At 44.8% G+C, this 19,011-nt stretch overlaps 1 protein-coding gene across 3 annotated transcripts in view; it reads right to left on the minus strand.

The window, feature by feature from the left end:
* The window catches only part of GABRA5 (gamma-aminobutyric acid type A receptor subunit alpha5), an 89,384-nt gene that overhangs the window by 9,007 nt on the left and 61,366 nt on the right, over positions 1-19,011 (minus strand). For all 3 annotated transcript variants that reach the window (XM_047769458.1, XM_047769459.1, XM_047769460.1), the window contains 2 exons: positions 2,918-3,061; positions 240-392 (listed from right to left, as the gene is read on the minus strand). In XM_047769458.1, the coding sequence (XP_047625414.1) occupies positions 240-392; positions 2,918-3,061 (297 nt within the window). The remainder of the gene's footprint in view (positions 1-239; positions 393-2,917; positions 3,062-19,011) is intronic.

Genomic DNA, 19,011 nt, shown 5'->3' on the forward strand with positions numbered 1-19,011 from the left:
AAAAAAAAAAAAAAAGGCTACCAGAGAAAGGCCTTTCAAAAGGTCAACAATGATTGTCTGTCTCTGAACCCTGGTTCAGAGGGCAACCTTAAATCTAGTCTTTGACACTGAGTTCATAACTAATCGGTCTGTTTGTTTTCCAGGTCACAGAACACACAGGCAGCATTAGGGGGTTCCAGTCTGTTCCTATTTGGGGGTGGTCAGAAGCCTTTGCAGAACACAGTCTGCAGGATACTCACCGAACACTGTCCTGGCTGGGACTGATTCTCGGTTTAGCCAAAAGGACACTTGCGACAAGATCACGGTCATTATGCAGGGGAGGTAGGTCTGGATGACGAAGTACCCGATCTTCCTCTTCAGATGGAAATGAGCCGTCATGATCGTGTATTCACCTGCACATAAGCAAATTAATGCATCGGGCCCCTATACAAAACCCTACATCCAGTAGGTATGATTCCTGCCCCTTGTCAGAGTCCGACCCCTTGTCCTGTCTCTCCACCTTGCCTTTGGACAAGCATTTATTTGGACTGTTTGGGTGAAGGAGAAGATGGAGGATGCATGGATTTCTTAACGGTTGTTTTATAAGTAAATCTCTTGACCTCCAGCCTCTGAAGAGCCTCTGCTGGCGGATGCTTTTCCTGGGGAAAATCAGATTTGTATGTTTTCCTAATCCCTGGTCACAATCTGTGCCACTCTCCACCTGCCCCCCTCGCTGCTTACTGACATCAGGATTTCAGGATTTAGCTTCTCCAGATATAACTCAGGACATCACAGAGCCCTGTCGTGGGTGGAGGGTTTTCTCCCTATCTCCAAGCCAGGGAGGGCTGGAAGGAGCGGGGGGCTAACACCCCCTATAGACTCGGGCTCCCTCACTGGGAGTTGGGGCGAGGAGCAGCAGCTTCAGGAGGCCACAGGTCCTGGGTGCTCCAGGCTTCCGCTGCCCAACCGGCAGAGCAAGGGCATTTCCTTGGCAATGCCCCAGTGCCTTCTCTGGATCTGTCTGGCTGTGTGGGAGGCGAGTGCAGACCTTCCCTTCATTGCTGAGAATGATGCTGCCCTGACGGTGAACTGGTAAGGAGTCAAAGCGACTGGGAGGCGGTCTCGGTGGGAGGGTGTGTGGGACAGAGTCTCCTTTGCTATGGGGATCTGCATCTCCCTAGGGAGAGGGGAAGGATGCTTTGAGGAGTGGAGGCAGAGGTGAGTTGATCAGAGGACAAGAGTTCTTTGGCAGAATTGCAAGAAGTAGATGGTGTGGCTAGGGAGCCTGGTGGGACAGTGAACATGGGGGGTGGTGGCTGCGGGCCTCCACTTAGGTAGACCCCAGGGAGGGCCATCTGGTCAGGGGGGATTGGCTGGCTGCAGGAGCAGAGTGTTGAGACATTTCAGACTGATTACATAGCTCAGACGCTTGCTGTTGGAATTGAAACCCAGCACTTAGCAAGTCCAGCTGTGGATGTGTCCCACTGTGCCTTTTCTCACAGCATGAGTTATGATCACAGGTGGCAAAATATGTCCTCTTAGAGAAGAGGAGACCAAAATTCCGGAAGGGCCCAGAGCCACCCAGTGGCAGGCCACGCCCCTCCCAGCCCCAGGCAAGTGACGGCACGTGAAATGAAGGGAGTGAGCCAGGTCCCAGCAGAATGAGACAGGGTCAGAGAGAAAGGGGGTGAGGGGAGACCTGTTCAGCAGCAAAGACTAGATCTTTATCCTGATCCAATTTTGCCCCTCGATGCTAGAAGAGGGAAAACACCATTCTGTTTCTATGCAGTAGGCTCTGAAATTAATCTCCTACCTCTAATTCTTTTGCTGTTGTGGTTCTTTTTATTCTGTTTTGAGTTGAGAGTAGCAATATTGGATAAGGTTTCAAAAGGACCATCTCTTTAGAACAACCCCAAATGGTAGCACTCTCCATTAGCACTGTGATTCTTAACCTCATCTGTCGCTGTACCACCTTTCAACTTGTTCCCATAAACTCAGGCCGGCTTCCTCTTCTTTTTCCCTTAAGTGCGTAACCGCATGGCACAGTGGCCTCCCCCAAGCCCTGCCAGGCTCCCCCACCTTCCCTTCTTCTCAGGACACCAGCCCGGCCTAGGATGGGACCTGGGTGCCTGTGTGACAGGAGGCACATCTATAGGTCCCTGTGCTTCTGCTAGCTCCTACGGCTGGTGATGATCACTGAATGACGCTGAAAAGGGTAACTTTGGGGTTCAGAACTCCTGCGGTGACAAGGGCTCACTCCATCCCTGTTCCATAGTTCTCCTCTGCCCCGTGGAGCCCTGGAGTACCCGCCCCTGCTCACAGCCAAGCTTGCAACGTGACCAATAGGGCCAAGGCTGCTGTGGCCAGGAGGTGTCTAAGGACAGCCTTGCAGGTGCATTCTGAAGGGAGTGCATTCTGTTCCCTGGGACACACGCCCACTTGGCGTCAGGTAGGGGTAAGCTTGTATTGCCCCCGTGGGGCTCAGGCCAGTAAGGGGGGCGTAGTGGGCAGCACCTCCTTGCTTTCTGCTAAGGCTTCTGCTTTTCTTCTGCTGCTTGGTTGTGCTTCCTCAAACTGAACCCCAGGGAAATCTATGAAATGTGCAAAGCAGGAGGTGGTAGCACAGGTACATGGGAGTATTTGCAGGAAGAAATTGACCTTTCCTGCAGAGGCCCAAGTCTCCTGTCCCACGGCTTGGGAGAGGCTGTTATATAAGCAGATCCCTGCGGCCTCCTGGCATGGCCTGCCATCACCAGGGCCACTCACGGGGTGGCAAATGCACCTCAGATTAATGCCTCTCATGCTCTTAATGCCAGGATGTCACAGCTGGTGTTTCCGTGGGCAGCTGCAGAGAGGGGGGCCAACACAGGGAGCTCCTCGCAGCCAGTGCTGCACAGCCCTATGCTCTTCCAGGGTCCTCGCTTATATGGAGGTCTACCTGTGCTAGTGCTGATGTTCTCTGTGCCCACCGTCTGCCCCATCAGGTGGTACTGGTTTAGCCTGGAGCCGTCTTCTGCCACCACCACCGACTTGGTGGTGCCGTTGGTCCAGACGTAGACAACTTCGGAATTAGGGTATGCGTCTGTATGTGGAGGACAGAAAGTGAGGTCAACACAGGAGCATATGCAGCCTGACACAATCAATGATGTTTATAAATGAGAAAGAGAGACGGTTGAAAAGTCAAAGTTAAACAACCTAAAGGAGGTACAGGCAGCCAGACCAGGTCAGACAGCACCATGAGTCAGCCCTTCTCATTTCTTTTTTATGTTTTTAATTTTATTTTTAGCATTATTTATTTATTTTAAAAATTGAATTGCAGTTGATTTACAATGTTGTTTTAGGTTCAGGTGTACAGCAAAGTGATTCAGATTCTTTTCCATCATAGATGTGGAATATAGTTCCCTGTGATATACACCAGGTCCTTGTTGGTTGTCTATTTTAAACACAGTCATATGTGTATGTTAATCTCAAACTCCTACTTTATTCCCCCATCTTTCCCCTTTGTTTAACCCTAAGTTTGTTTTCCAAGTCTGCGCGTCTACTTCTGCTCTGTAAATAAATTCATTTATACCATTTTTTAAGATGCCACCTAGAAGTGATATCGTATATTTATCTTTCTCTGTCTGACTTCACTAAGTATGATAATCTCTAGATCCACCCATGTTGCTGCTAATGGCATTTTTTCATTCTTTTTTTTATGACTGAGCAATATTTTATTGTACATATGAACTAAGTATTTATCCATTTCTGTTGATGGACATTCAGGTTGTTTCCATGTCTTGGCTATTGTAAATAGTGCTGCTATGAACATAGGGGTGCATTATTGTTTTAAATTAGAGTTTTGTTTGGATATCTGCCGAGGAGTGGGATTGCAGGATTGTAAGGCAACTCAGAGGATGGCTGAGGAGTGGCCAAGGGGGCCTCATGGGGTCTGGTGACCTCAGCAAAAGCAGTTCCAGAGGAGCAGGTGGCTTTCAGGAACCAATGGCCTCAAATATTCCCTGTGTCTCTTGAGACCCTGGAAGGTAAATCCCCACATCTGTTCTGTAGTTTAGCCTGAGCATCTTCACAGCTGCCACATCCAGCACCCGACGCCTTCCGACAAAGCTGTATGCCTGGCTCCCAGTGACTTGAGCAGAGCCTGATGCCAACTCCAAACCATGTGTGCTCACAGAGAGGCATCTGCAGATGGGGCCTGTCAGGCAAGGAGTTGATAAGTGGGACAGCAGGTTCCAGGGGTCCACCAGGCAGGGCTAGTCCATGGCATGGCCACTCCTGGGGGGACAGAAGTGTCCACAGAAAGAACCAAAAGAAGGGCCTCGTGAGGGATAAGAGGTGCCCCTACCAAGTGTGGAAGTTTCTTTGCCGGCGCACATCACTACCCTCATTCTTGCTTTGCTTTACATGCAATGGAGTATTCTTTTTTTTTTTTTTTTTGGCTTTTTAGGGCCACACCGCAGCATAGGAAACTTCCCAGGCTAGGTATCAAATTGGAGCTGAAGCTGCTGGCCTATGCCACAGCCACAGCCATGCTAGATGTGAGCCATGTCTGTACCTACACCACAGCTCACAGCAATGCCAGATCCTTAACCCACTAAGCAGGGCCAGGGATTGAACCTGCATCCTCATAGATACTAGTTGGATTCATTACCGCTGAGCCGTAACAGGAGCCCCCTAAAGGAGTATTCATAATACTTGAAAAATAGTAAGACAAGTGTGTATGTAGCAAACACTGAGCTTAACACAGAGGGAAACATCAGAAGCTTCAAGGTCTTCTGTGCAGGATGCACCGAAGCCTCCTTTCTCCCTACAGGAGAGAGTCTGAATTTTACAAAGGGTTTGACCTGGTTTGCTTTGCAGTTTTACCTTCTGGGCAGATGTCGCTAAACAAAGGGATTTTTCGGCTTTGCCTATGTCTTTTTGAAATCTGTTGGTGTTTTTCACCCATCTGATTCATGTTTTCTTTATACATTCTGATAAATGTACATGTTACAAAAATCTTCAAGTCTGTGGCTATTTCACTTTTTTTGTGGTCTTTTAAAAATTTTTTGATGTTATTATCTTGAATGAGTCAAATTCGTCAACCTTTTCATCTTCCAGCATCTTATTTTGGGGGCCGTCCAGATCTGAGAGGGGCGGGGGTCATGATATGTGACCTGTGCAGTATCAAAGCTGGAATGCACCGTCTGTGACCATTAGGGTCTTGATCACATGGAGCTGACTTCTGTATACATTTTTCTCCATAAGTAACCAATCCCATCTTCTCCACGTGGTTTCCCGTGTTGCCAACAAAATCATTAAACCCGTTCCTCCCATTAGCCATGCACCTGCAGGGCCTATTCTGACGAGCAAGGCCTGGTTTCTCTTTGAGGGGTTCTCTGTTGTGCTCCCTTTCTCTATCCCAATTTCAATCTCCTCTGTCTTAACTGCACAGACTTTAGAATTCTCCACACCTACAGCTGGAAGGGTGAGGTGGCCCCTTTGCCTCTTCATGGGGCCCTGGCTGTTCTTGGCCCTCTACTCCTCAGGCTCCCCCTAAAAATACTCTGATGAGATTTACGTTGGACCCAGATTGGAGTTACAGATTATAGCTTGGGGAGACATGATGTCTTAAGACATTGCATCTTTTTATCATGGACATGACCTGGATGTAGGTCTTTGTGGTGAAAGTGCCTGACAATAAGCTTTTTTCTTTCTTTTTTGCCATTTCTTGGGCCGCTTCCGCGGCATATGGAGGTTCCCAGGCTAGGGGTCTAATTGGAGCTGTAGCTGCCAGCCTACGCCAGAGCCACAGCAACGCGGGATCCGAGCCACGTCTGCAACCTACACCACAGCTCACGGCAACGCCGGATCATTAACCCACTGAGCAAGGGCAGGGACTGAACCTGCAACCTCATGGCTCCTTGTCAGATTCGTTAACCACTGCACCACGACGGGAACTCCAATAAGCTTTTTTGATTGTCCTATGAGCACCTGACATCTGATTGCTGACGTACCTATTTAAAAGGCATTCACCTACCCTGAGCACATTGCCAGCTACACCCCTAAAGGGCCAGCCCCCTACCCCATACAGTTCCCCTTCTAGAAAGCCCAAGGTGACCGAGATTACGGACCGCTTGATGACCCCAATTCTCCCTAATTAGTGCACCTAATTCTTGTTCTTGGGTTTTAAAGACTGAACTCATGAAATCCTAAGCACCCCACCCTGGACTCCAATAAAGGCAGAGCCCCAGGTCTGCTCTCCTCTCTCCCCTTCCCATGATGGCGCCGTGCAGTTCTGGGCATACCAGGCACCCTCTTAGATCTGAATAACACACCTTTTTTTTTTTTTCAAAGTTCCCCGCTGGTTGCTGCTGAGGGTGTTCTGCAATTGTAACAGGAACCACAAAAGTGCGTCCAGCCTCACCACTGTCTCTGGGCCAGGAATGTATGTGGGGGCTGTCCCAGGTAGTACTGGCCCAGGGGAGTGCCCCAGTGGTCCCTGGTCACAGCATCACCACTGACCGCTAACAATGAGCTGAGATCAACACAAAGCAGTCTTCTACATTGAAATAGCTTTCAGTGAACCTGTACCACTTTCTGTCTTTGGCCAGACATTCTCCCCTCAGATATGTGTTACTCAGTGTGGTTCCAAAAGCTGTGCACCTGTCTCTGAGCAAAGTTGCTTGGGATGCCAACATATCAGCAAGCTCGGTGAGGGGGATGGTCAGAACCCTGAGAATTAGTGATATGACTCTAACCTTCATCTGCACATAAGTCAAGATATGAAAAAGAAGGACATGAACAGAGTAGACCCAATACAACAGCTGATGGGAAACCACGGGTGCTCAACTAGACATACCCTGTGCGTGGATGCTGAGTGGTGTTGTCATGTTTTTTTTCAAAATTAGCATGACCTTCTGTTTCCAAGTGTGTCTTCACATAGGCAGCCCTGGAGCCCTCCTGACACAAGTGCCTTCTGCTGTAATTTCCTTCCTCTACTGGGGGGACTCAGGGCCGGATGATGCGCTCCACCTTGGCAAGCTGCTTTCTAAGTGTCTGTCACAGATACTACTGGTCGTGCACTGAGACTCAGATAGCTTTCTGAGTTCCACGTAACTTTGTGAGATTCTCAGCTGCCTATTCTGTATGTGTCATTGGACCCTGAATACTGGAGGGCCGTGATGCTTGGACAAGAACTTGAGACTTGAGCAGAGCAGCCAGGCTGGATCTGGGCTGTGAGTCTGGAGTGGGCAGGAGATGGTGATAAGCCAGCATCTCCTGGTTTCCCACTGTCCCCAGACTGGCTCAGGCAGCTTCTGACCCTGGTGTCCCATCCCGCATCTTCTCCCCAGGTCCCCTGACTGTAGCAGGCAGAGCTGCTGTCCATGAAGCTGGCCTCCCCGGGCCACCTCATTCAAGTCCCAATCCACTTGTGAACTATGAGTCCGACCTCTAGCCAAAGGATGTAGTGGGGGGAGTTATTGTCATGGCGCAGTGGAAATGAATCCGACTAGGAACCATGAGGTTGCGTTTTGATCCCTGGCCTCGCTCAGTGGGTTAAAGATCTGGCATTGCCATGAGCTGCGGTGTAGGTCATAGCTGTGGCTCGAATCTGGCATTGCTGTGGCTGTGGTGTAGGCTGGCGGCTACAGCTTCGATTAGACCCCTAGCCTGGGAAACTCCATATGCCGCAGGTGTGGCCCTAAAGAAAGACAAAAAATACGAAAAAAAAAAAAAAAAGATGTTGGTGGGAGGCTGCAGAACCCCTGGAAGATGTGTGCTGGCTGGGAAATGTGAACCCTGAAGCTCAGAAAGGAGCTCCAGCCTGGGGTGGGGGTAGGGCGGGGATAGATCTTAGTGACCATGGCAGGAATGACTGGGAAAGCAAACGTGTGTCTGAAGAGGGTATAGAGTGCAGAAAACGATGTGACCTCAAAGACAACAGAGAGGAAAGAGAGCGAAGAGCAGGTGACATGTTAGGAGAGAGGGGGCATGAGAGATGAATGAAACATTTGGGAGAGCACAGAAGGTGCCCCCCAGAGGTGGCCTGGGGGGAAGCTGAGTGAGGATGCTGGGATGCAGGTGGGAGTCGGGGTGGGGGGAGTTGGGGAGAGGTACAGAGGTGGGTTGCATATTGTGACGGAACAGTTGGGGACTCTGTCCTGACTGCAGGCTGGGCATCACCCTCCACTGTGGGACAAGGGATGGCTCTCCTTGAGCCCTGAGGCTCAGGGGCATATTGACCAGGCAGGTGTGTCCACGCTTCAGGGCTCAGTGGCTTTGGAGGAGGCTGGCTCTGTTACCTGCAGGACTGCTGGGCACAGGGCCACCAAGCCTCTTCCTTCACTGTTGGTGGGGGATGGGGGGGCAATAATCCTTATCTTACAATAAGGACCCAATAAAATAATAACTGTAATTAGACAAAAAGTTACTTGAAATCACAAAGTGATGTATGAATGTCACCTACAATGCATACTGATAATTCATATCCTCTTTTTTTTCATATTGCTTGTACATATTAAATGACCTATTGATATAGCTGACGTTAATAGCATTAATAATAGCAGCAACAAGAAGCAGCTGGCCTCTGGTGTGTCAGCTCAACCTCACCGAGTTCTCAAATTAAGGATGGGAATAAATGAGGCACTTGTGTGCCTTTCTGCTCAGCCATTTAGAGCCACTAAATTCTTGTCTTTGTGTCAGAGGTGTGGCGGCCAATCTCTTAGCTGGGATGACAGTAAACGAGGCCATTAAGTTTGCCATGCTATCATCTGTCATGATTTAGAGCTGCAGAAACACAATGCTTGCCTTTCTCCAAGCATACATCAGCAGAGCCAGGCAAGAAGCTTTGAAACATCTTCACCCACAAGCAACTCTGGAAATTCATCACTGCTTCCCAAGCAGCTCTGTCCCTGGCTTGACGCTTTCTGTCTGTCCTCTTCTGACACTGCAAATCCTGAAGAGGTGGCAATGGCATATAAACCCCTTATTTACAAGGCCTTTTAGAACTGATGAATTTCTGCCTAAGGATGAGAAAAATATGCCAATGTATTCACTATGGAAGGACCTTCAACAACCTCTTCATGCTTTAGGCTCTACATCCTCATGTGCAGATTGAGGAAACAACCTTGGGGAGCTTAAGAGTAATGTCTGTTCATGAATGTCAAGGATTTAGCCTGTGCCTGACCTACAGTAGATGCTTAATAAATAGTAAACCTTAAGGGACATAGCCATAGGTTGGGAAGAAGTTTCAAATCCAGCCTGATGAGACAATCTTTCTATGCACATTCACTTAAAAAATTTTTTTTTAAATTAAAGTACAGCTGATCCTCAATATTCCATCAATTTCTGCTGCAGAGCAAAGTGACCCAGTCATACATATATATATATTCTTTTTCTCACATTATTTCCCATCACATTCTATCACAAGTGACTGGATATAGTTCCCTGTGCTGAACAGCAGAAGTGCATTCACTTTCTAATTGTCTGTCAAAAGCAAATCCAGTGTGAGGACTGTTGGTTAGCCTTATTTGACAGGCTGCTTGAAGACCCAGAAACTGCCAGTAACCAGAGAGGAAATGTCTTTCACTCTGTCCCTTCACTGCCTGTGGTGTTCGAAGAAATGCAGGTTAGGATGTAATATTTCAATGACTGGCAAAACTTAGAGGATTTGAGTTCTCTGACACCCATGCCCTCAGCCTTCCTCCCTGTTCTAAAGCTGGAGGTAGGAACAAGAGGCTAACTGCCTCAGAAGATACTGACACACCATCACCTGTAAGACCTGCCCATCCTCAACCTCTCTGAGCCTCAGCTTCCTGAGCTGAAAACCGAGTCAACATCCGACATAGTGATTACATAATCTAAATTAGAACCTTGGTAAAATATACATGTCTGTATATTGGTAAAATATACATTGTCTCCTATGGCCTATTAGACACCCCAAATCCCTGCTTTCAATTTAGCAGGTAAAAATGAGATCAACGGGGCTTTGCCATGCCTCTTTCCTTGTCCAGAATCAAGTGAGGGGTGATTGCAACTATCTGCAGATGGAGATTCTTCCCTGCTACCCAGGAGGTGGCACTGGAAGATTGAGATTTGCCAGTCAGATGGCCCATCACCACCCCAAAGTTACACCCTGGTAAAATTACGTGGGGTCCTGGTTGGTCCGAGGGGGAGAGTCAAGAGGCCATGTTCTCTGTGTCTACAGACTTAAATAGGACCGAGTCAGGACAGAAGGATAAAGGACTGTCACTCTCCCAGCAGAAAAGCTGCTTCCCTTGTGAAAAAGAGGGAGCAGGAGGTCAAAGGCTGGGAGTATTAGGAGGAAATCCCTCCCTGAACTTTCCTACCCCCTCATACACTGATCAGCTTTTTGTTTTTTACCTTCAAATCAGTAGCTCCTTCAAGTTACTTCCAGTTTCTCACAGAAAATATTATTTTCAAAGTCCCCTGATCTTAAAATCACGATGCTGTCTTTGACTCTTAAATATGCACCAAGAGCTCATCCCATAATCCATGTGTCACATCCAGCCACCACCCTGCTCTCTATCTTCATTGCTTCATTGCTTCCACTGCTCCTGGCATTCCAAGGTCTTGGATTCACTTCCAAAATTGCGATTTCAGCACAACCTCTCCTTACTCCAAAACATCACTGCTCTGCCTACTACTTTTAAGCTTTGGGATTTAAGCTCCCTCTAAGTTAGGTGGTAACGCTGCCCAGTTCTCCCAAAAGGGGCATTCAGTACCTCCACTATCTGATCACCTGTCATTTGTGCGTTGTCTTTATTGCATCACGTCTTCTATCCAATCATCTTCTATCCAAACATAACCCCCATGATGAGCTTCCCCATCTGGAAGTCTAAATGGCTTTCAGTTTCCCAAGGGTATCAACCTGATTATCCAGTGTGTCCACCAGCAGCACCTTGTGCCCTGATGACGCTTGTTTCTCACTGCACCTAGTGGAGTGCTAAGTGCAGAACACACCCAACACATCTGTTAAATAGCAGTTAAGGTTAACCAATGCGGGACACAGATAAAACTTCAATGCGTTTCTAAGACCTTCCATAAGTCACTCCAAAATTTGTGCTCCAACCACCCACAGGTGAGCCAAGTCCTACATACTGGGCATGACTAACGCAGTAGCAAACTCATGATTCCACATGTTTGAATGACATTTACCCCTAAAGGGCCAAAATTCTCTCCAATGGACAGCCACCAAAGAAGTATCCAAGTCAAATTTAGAAAATATTTTCATGCATCCAGATGCATGAAATACTTAAGGCATTATTTCACAAGTAAAAATGAACAAAAACACAGTATTTTTTCTTTTCTAAATATTCTTGATTTGTTTAAGCACCTGCTTCCAAATGTAAGCCATTCTATTATATCTAAGGAATTTCCTTATGGACTAGGAAATATCCCTCGATAAGCCAGGGCTAATTTCAACAATTATTTGGATTCTTGAGAGTAGAGAGAGCAATAACAGAAATGTCTGTTAATTCAGTTCTGCATTAGAGCAGCAGAAGCATGTGGCTCGTTACAGTAACGATAACTATTTGGATTGCTTTGTCTCTTCCTGGCAGGGAACTGCTGGAACGGGTAATTTGGAGGGTTTTGTTTTTTGGCTGCAGCATGCAGTGGCTTGGTGTGGGATCTGAGTTCCCAGACCAGGGATTGAACTCAGGGCCCTAGTGGTGAAAGCGCTGAGTCCTAACCACTAGACCACCAGGGAACTTCTGGGATTGGGTAATTTTAAACTCCTTATCTGATCTCATTTAGCCTCTGCAGGCTCAGATGACAATGGTAGGAGTGAACTACTTGACCAAGAAGCTATTTTTATTAAATCCAAAAGATGAAAGACAAGTAAGAAAAATGCTTCATTGAATGGTACGTGTTCTCTTAAAATTATTAAATCCTGAGCTGAAATCGTATAAGCTCAGGAAGGTGAAGTTTGTGCAATTTTCTAGCTCTTGGTCAACTGTATACAAACATGAAACATGAATAAAGTCTTCTTAACTGCTTTGTATATGACAGCAGTGACAGTAACAGCAAATATAGATAAATGATCAGCATCTAGTTCAAGCCAATCTTCGAATCTTAGGCAAATAAAAAGAAATTTGGCATGAGAGTTCAAAATCTCTATTGAGTTCAAGAAATGTTTATACCGAGTTTGGCTCCCTACTGAGTTAAAGAAATGCACAAATTGTTATATATATAAATCAATCTTGTTCTGTTTGGATGAATGAAGGAATGAAGACGTCCTATCAGATGCATATTTTAGCTCTGAATGTGATAAATGACATAACTGCAGTTGGTGAGTTATTGAAAATGAGATGATACAAAGAAGGCTTAAAAGCTCACATACTTTGCTTCACCAAAAAACCACTTTTATACTGCTTTCCCTGCATACCACGGTCATGAAATCTGAATATCACATTGACTTGAATTTATTTAACTTCTGATGAAAAACATAACAATTTTTTTTTAATGGCCTCGCCTGAGGTATATGGAAGGTCCCAGGCCATAGATTGAATCCGAGCCACAGCTGCGACCTACACAACAGCTGCAGCAACAGCAGACCCTAGTTGCTGCAGAGACAACCTTAAGATCCTCAACCTGCTGTGCTATAGCAGAAACTTGGGAATAAAAAACAACAACCTTTGACTTTAAGTGTTTTACCTTTGATCAAATGAAGAGCATAACTTTTGCGTACAGAGAGTGGCATAATTTTAAGGCATGGCAATTCATTTTCCTCTTAGGGACATGAATCGGTGATTCCCAAATGAGGTATTATAGAGACCTTTTGAAGGTTTCGTCCCAACTAGTAATGTCCACAGCCATTCCATGGCAGCAAGTGGTTTAAACAAAGCCCAGTGAGAGTCTCTTTCCATTATACTACTTCCCTCCAATAAATGTATGTTTTATCTCTCCATGGCATTTGAAGATCAGAGTTTGGAAATAATGAATTATTCCCATCCAACCTAATTCTTTTGGCTTATCACACATACTTTTCCTAGTCCCCAAAATCCTTTTGGGTTGATAGAGGCAATATAAAAGGAAACCCTCAGAATCAAAGGAAATTCCCTGCCAGGAGTGTCAGAGGGGCTGTTAGGAGGTAACAAATATTAACCTTGGACACCATGTGAAAAATAACTCCCTGAAGGCACTGGAGAGGGAACAGGTGCAGGTACGCCCTGGAGAAGAGCTGGCACTTGGACAAAGGGAATGGCTTTTCTCCGAAAGAGCTGTGAGTCAGAGTCCTGAGGTGGCTGTGGTTCAGAGGGATCCCTTAGTCTTGTTGGCTTGAAGAACCAAAAGGAAGCGACTGGAACTGTCAAAGCAGCACAGCTGGAAAGTGAGGCATAAAAGCCTAGAAAGAAAGAGCCACAGAACGGAAGCCCTACACTGATGTCAATAGACATAAGTAACCTCTATCCCATACCTAACTCAAGGCTGAACTATATATAATGGAACACAGTCCTACCAGTCCAACCAAATAAAAGACCCAGCGGGAGTGATGGCTCAGAGGAAATGAACCTGACTAGGATCCATGAGGATGTGGGGTCGATCCCTGGCTTCACTCAGTGGGTTAAGGATCCACCAGTGTTGCTGTGAGCTTCAGTGTAAGTCAAAGACGTGGCTTAGATCTGGTGCTGCTGTGGCTGTGGTGTGGGCCGGCAGCTGTAGCTCCAATTAGACCCCTAGCCTGGGAACTTCCATATGCTGCAGATGTGGTCCTAAAACAAAAACAAAAACAAAAACAAAACAAAACAAAAAACCTATCGGCCATCTCAGTTGTTACCACAGGAAGGACAGAGTTTGGAATGAGGTCAATGGGCAACCGTGCTCCTCCCCCAACACACACACACTATAAATTTAACAAAATCCAGAGTCTCTGCAATATAACACTGGCTGAAATATCCAGGAAGCAATTCAAAATTATTACATGTAAAAGAAATAGGAAGGCATTCCCACTGTGCACAGTGGGTTAAGGATCTGGTATTGTCTCTGCAGGGACTCAGGTTGCTGCTGAGGCTTGGGTTCAATCTCTGGCCCAGGAACTTCCATATGCAGAGGGTTCATCCAAAAAAAAGAAAGAAAGAAAGGGAGAAAGAAAGAGGAAAACACAACTCATATTAAAGGGAAAACAATCAAGGCAGAATGACCCCCAAGAAGATCAGATGGTGGATTTTACATAGGATTTTATTTTACTCATTTATTTTTTGGCCATGCTTGTGGCGTCAGTAAGTTCCTGGGCCAGGGATCGAACCAGTGTCACAGTAGTGACACCACCAAATCGTTAACTGCTAGGGCCTCCAAGGAACTGCTGCATAGAAGGATTTTAAAGCGGCTACTATGGCTATGCTTAAGGTTGTAAAAGAAAAAGAATACAATGTTTTGTAATGAAAAAGTGTTGGAATGAAAACAGAGAGTAAATCTCAGCATACTCATTGAAGCTATTTAAAAGAACCAAATACAAATTCTAAACTGGAAAGATACACTACATAAAAAATATTTACTGTATGAGCTTAATGGCAGATCAGAAAGGACAGGAGATCTTGGGGATCTTGAAGACAGAGTGATAGAAATTATCCAATATAAAGAAAAGAAGGGAAAAAAGTTTTTAAAAAAGTGAACAGACCCCCCTAGGGACCAGAGGTAGTATATCTAAAGTTACAATTCATACAGCTAGAACTCCAAAGGGAAAAAGAGAGGATGAGACGTAAAATTGTTAGCAGGAATAAGGGTTTTTAAAAAATGCCTCAAATTTGAAGAAATACACAAATTTAGAGATTCAGGAGGTTCAGCAAAACCCAGAAAGTATAAATAATAATAAAGACACATCTGGGAGATTTCTCCTTCCAGAAGAATGGAGATGTGTTTTCTCCTTCTCTTCCTACTAAGTGTAGCTAAAAACCCTGGAGATTAATGTAAAACGAATATGGGGAGAGAAGAAGACAAACAAGCCTCGAGACTAAAGAAGCTGGCAACTCGGAAATGCCAATGGGCACAGACATCAGTAACAAAAACCAAGGAAGCCTGCTTTTCCCTACCCAAAGGAGCAGAAAAGGGTCCACCTATCAAGACAGAAAGGAACTGGAGTTTTCGCCATGGTGTAGTGGGTTAAGAATCCAACTGCAGTGGCTGCAGTTGCTGCAGAGGTGTGGGTTTGATCCCTGGCCTGGCATCCAGTGTTGCACAGGTTGCAGCTGTGGCTCAGATTCAATCCCTGGTCCAGGAACTTCCATGTGCTATGGGTTTGGCCATAAAAAAGAAGTAAATTAAAATAAATATATATTAAAGTGTGGCTGATTTACAGTGCTGTGCCAATTTTTGCTATACAGCATAGTGATCCAGTCATTCATACACACATACATAAATAAATAGTTAAAAATTCAAAAATACAATGGTGGGACGGGGCACAGGACAGCCCCAAAAGGGGGAAAGTAGAAGGAAGAAAGGGGTGACAAGTCCCAAGCAAGTCCAAAACCTAGCAAGGCAAGTCCCAATAGATTTTTTTTTTAGGTCATTGGGAATTTAAAAAATTTTTTTATTAGAGTATAGTTGATTTACAATGTTGTGCCAATTTCTGCTGTACAGCAAAGTGACTCAGTAATACATATTTATACCTTACATTGCTTATATTATCTCCCATCATGTTCTATCCCAAGAGACTGGATATAGTTCCCTGTGCTGTACAGAAGGACCTCATTACTCATCCATTCTAAATGGAATAATTTGCATCTACTAACCCCAAACTCTCAGTAAGTTCCATTAGATCTTAAGGCTCAAGAATAATCCTCTTTGGTTTAATGCTCTGGGGCAGTAGTGTCAGGCCCATTGCCTCACAGGGGAGGTACCCAGGGTTCTGCTGAGGGGCAGTCCTGCTTTCTTAAGCCCAAGTGGGGGTAGTGTGGCTTCTTGGACCTGTACACTCTGTGTCTGTGGTGGGGCTGGCAGCCCTGATGGACTCTGAATTGCCTTTGGAGTAAATATTTCTGGCTTCTGTTGAAATGGCTGATAACACCAAGAGTAACTTTTTACTTGGGGTTGTCTCCTAAACAAATATCCTCATTATTTGCAATATGAATATGAGAATTTTCCAAATCTTGAAGTTCTGTTTTTTCTCTAATGGCTGCACCCATGGCACATGAAGTTCCTGGGACAGGGACTGAATCTGAGCTGTAGCTGTGGCAATGCTAGATCTTTGAACCCACTGTGCTGGACTGGGGATCAAACCTGCACCTCCACAGAAACCTGAGCCACTGCAGTCAGATTCTTAACCCACTGCACCACAGCGGGAATGCCAACAATGCCTTCTTTAATTCATCTCTCACCTCTCACATTTTACGATAAGCCATTAAGAGGAACCAACTCCATCACTTTGCTTAGAGAGTTCCTCAATCCAATTTCATTGCTCACAAGGTCTACCTTCCACAAAACGCAAGAACGCAACTTAGCCAAGTGTGTCATCAGTTCATAACCAGGGGTATTTTTCTTCCACTTTCCAGTAACCTGTCCCTTCTTTCCATCTTAGACCTTTAGCATCCATATTTCAATCAGCATTCTGTTCATGGTTTATTTGGATATTCTCTAAGAAAGGAAAGTTTTCTCTCTAGTTCTCCTTTTTCTTTCTGAGCCCTTACCAGTATCCCCTTCAACACATGTTTCAGCCAACAGTCCCTTCATATAGGCTTCTCCTGACATGCACCACAAAACTGTCCAGCTTCTGTCCGTGAACCAGTTTTAATTCCACATTCACATTTTCAGGTATTTGCTACAGTAGCACCCAATTCTCATAACGAAAATCTATATTGGTCAAGGTTCTCCAGAGAAATAGAAACAACAGGCTACATACATACAAACATACACATACATGTTTTTTAGTAAGCATTGCCTCTTGAAGTGCTGGGGGCTGACAAGTTCTAAGATCTACAATCAGCAAGCTGAATATCCAGCAGAGCTGATGGTATAGTTCCAGTCTGGGAATTGTTAGGCTAGAGACCCAAGAAGAGATGTTTCAGTTTGCTTCCAAAGGTAGGAAAAGAGCAACACTCCTGCTCAAGACAGTCAGGAGGGAGGAGTTTCCTCTTACCCAGGGGAGGGTCAGCCCTTCTTTTCCATTCGGATTCTGCAACTGACTGAATGAGGCCCACCTGTATTAGGGAAGGCAACCTGCTTTACTCAGTCAACCAAGTCAAGTGCTAATCTTATCCAAAAATATCCTCATAGACCCCTCCCTACCCCCCCAGAATGTCTCACCAACTATCTGGGCATCCTGTGGCCTAGTCAAACTGACACATAAGATTGAAAGAAACAATAACCATAATAAGAATCTCAATGAATGAGTTCATCAGTTCATCAAGATGGAGGGGACAAAAGAAAGAATCAGTAAAATGAAAGAGAGAGCAATCAAAATTAAGTTATCTGAAAAATAAATTGTTGTGTCCATGGTTTGATGGATGGGGGAACTTATACCTCTGAAGCGAGGTCCTGGAGAACATCCCATTGTGTGCCATGTTTGGTGGGCAGGACGTGGTAGTGTTTTCGCTCCCTGAGGGGGTGGGAGAAGTTCCCAGTTACAGGTTGCTTCCTCGGTTACCAAGGAAACCAGCAGAGGGGCATGCCCCTCACTGCCCCTTTGCTAAGCATGGTGGAGAGTTCTAACCTAAGGCTAGAACAGTCATTATTAGCTGGGGGCCAGGAGCAAGTATGAGGAAAGCCAGTCATGTGAGTGGGGTGTAAGAGAAGCAGGCACTGGTTGAACAGGGAGGTACCGAGAGCAAGAGAGCAGCCATCCCAAGGGGCTGGGCCATACAGAGAAATAATAGAAAAAAAGGAAAAGAGCCTGAGTACGGGGATATAACAAAAGCTCTATTATCCCTGTCATCAGGGTCAGGAAAGGAGGAGAGAAAGTGGATGGAGCAGAAAAAGGGTGCCAAGAAATAACTGGTCAAACTTCCTAAGTTTGACAAAAATCTATAGATTTGAGAAGTGGGGTAAATCCCAAAGCAGACAAACCCAAAGAAATCCATACCAATACGCATTAGAGTCAAACTTCTGAAAAACTAAAGATGGAGAAAAAAATTTGAAAGCAACAAGAGAGAAATGACATCTCACCTATAAGGAAAATATGATTTGAATGACAGCAGATTTCTCATCAGAAACCACAGAGGCAAGGATAAAGTAGTACATTTTTCAAGTGTCACAAGAGCTGTCAGAACAAAATCTTATACTCATTAAAAATATTCTTCAGCTGTGAAGGGAGAAATCAGGATATTTTCAAATGATGAAAAACTAAGAGAATTTCTTGCCAGTAGTCTATCCTAAAAGAATGGCTAAAGGAAATTTGCTAAATAGTTATAAAATAACATTTATTACAAAAATATTTTATTATTTTTATTACAAAATAACTTATTTATAAAAGAAGAAATCCTGGGACACTGAGAATAAAATAAAGAACACATGAGTAAATATATTGATAAATATTATAGACTTTCTCTTTTCTCTTGAATTTTCAAAATTAAGCTTGATGGTTCAAATAAAAATTACAACACTCTCTGACATGATTCCATATATATATATATATGTGTGTGTGTAGAAGAAATATTTAAGACAACTATATTATCATTATGAGAGGGTAGAGGGACATAGTTTTCATCTGAACTGGTAAAATAAAGACAACAGTAAACTGTAATAAGTTATGTATATATAAAGCAATGTCTACAGAAACAACTAAAAACGATATACAGCTATATATATCAGTAACCCACAGGGAGTCAGAAAAAAGAAAATAGAGAAATGGAAAACATAGAGAACAGAAAACAAAAAAATAAAATAAAATGGCAGACTCGAGCCCTAACATATCAATTGTTCCATAAAATGTAAAGAATGAAAATACACCAATTGAAAGATAAAGTGAATTAAAAAATACAACCCAAATATATGCCATCTACAAGAATCTCATTTTAACATAACGATATGTAGATGTTTAGCATAAACATATGGATATATATATATATATATATATGTATATGTATATCATTCAAA

This window comes from Phacochoerus africanus, chromosome 2 (assembly GCF_016906955.1).
Source record: "Phacochoerus africanus isolate WHEZ1 chromosome 2, ROS_Pafr_v1, whole genome shotgun sequence".
NCBI classification, from domain to species: Eukaryota; Metazoa; Chordata; class Mammalia; order Artiodactyla; family Suidae; genus Phacochoerus; species Phacochoerus africanus.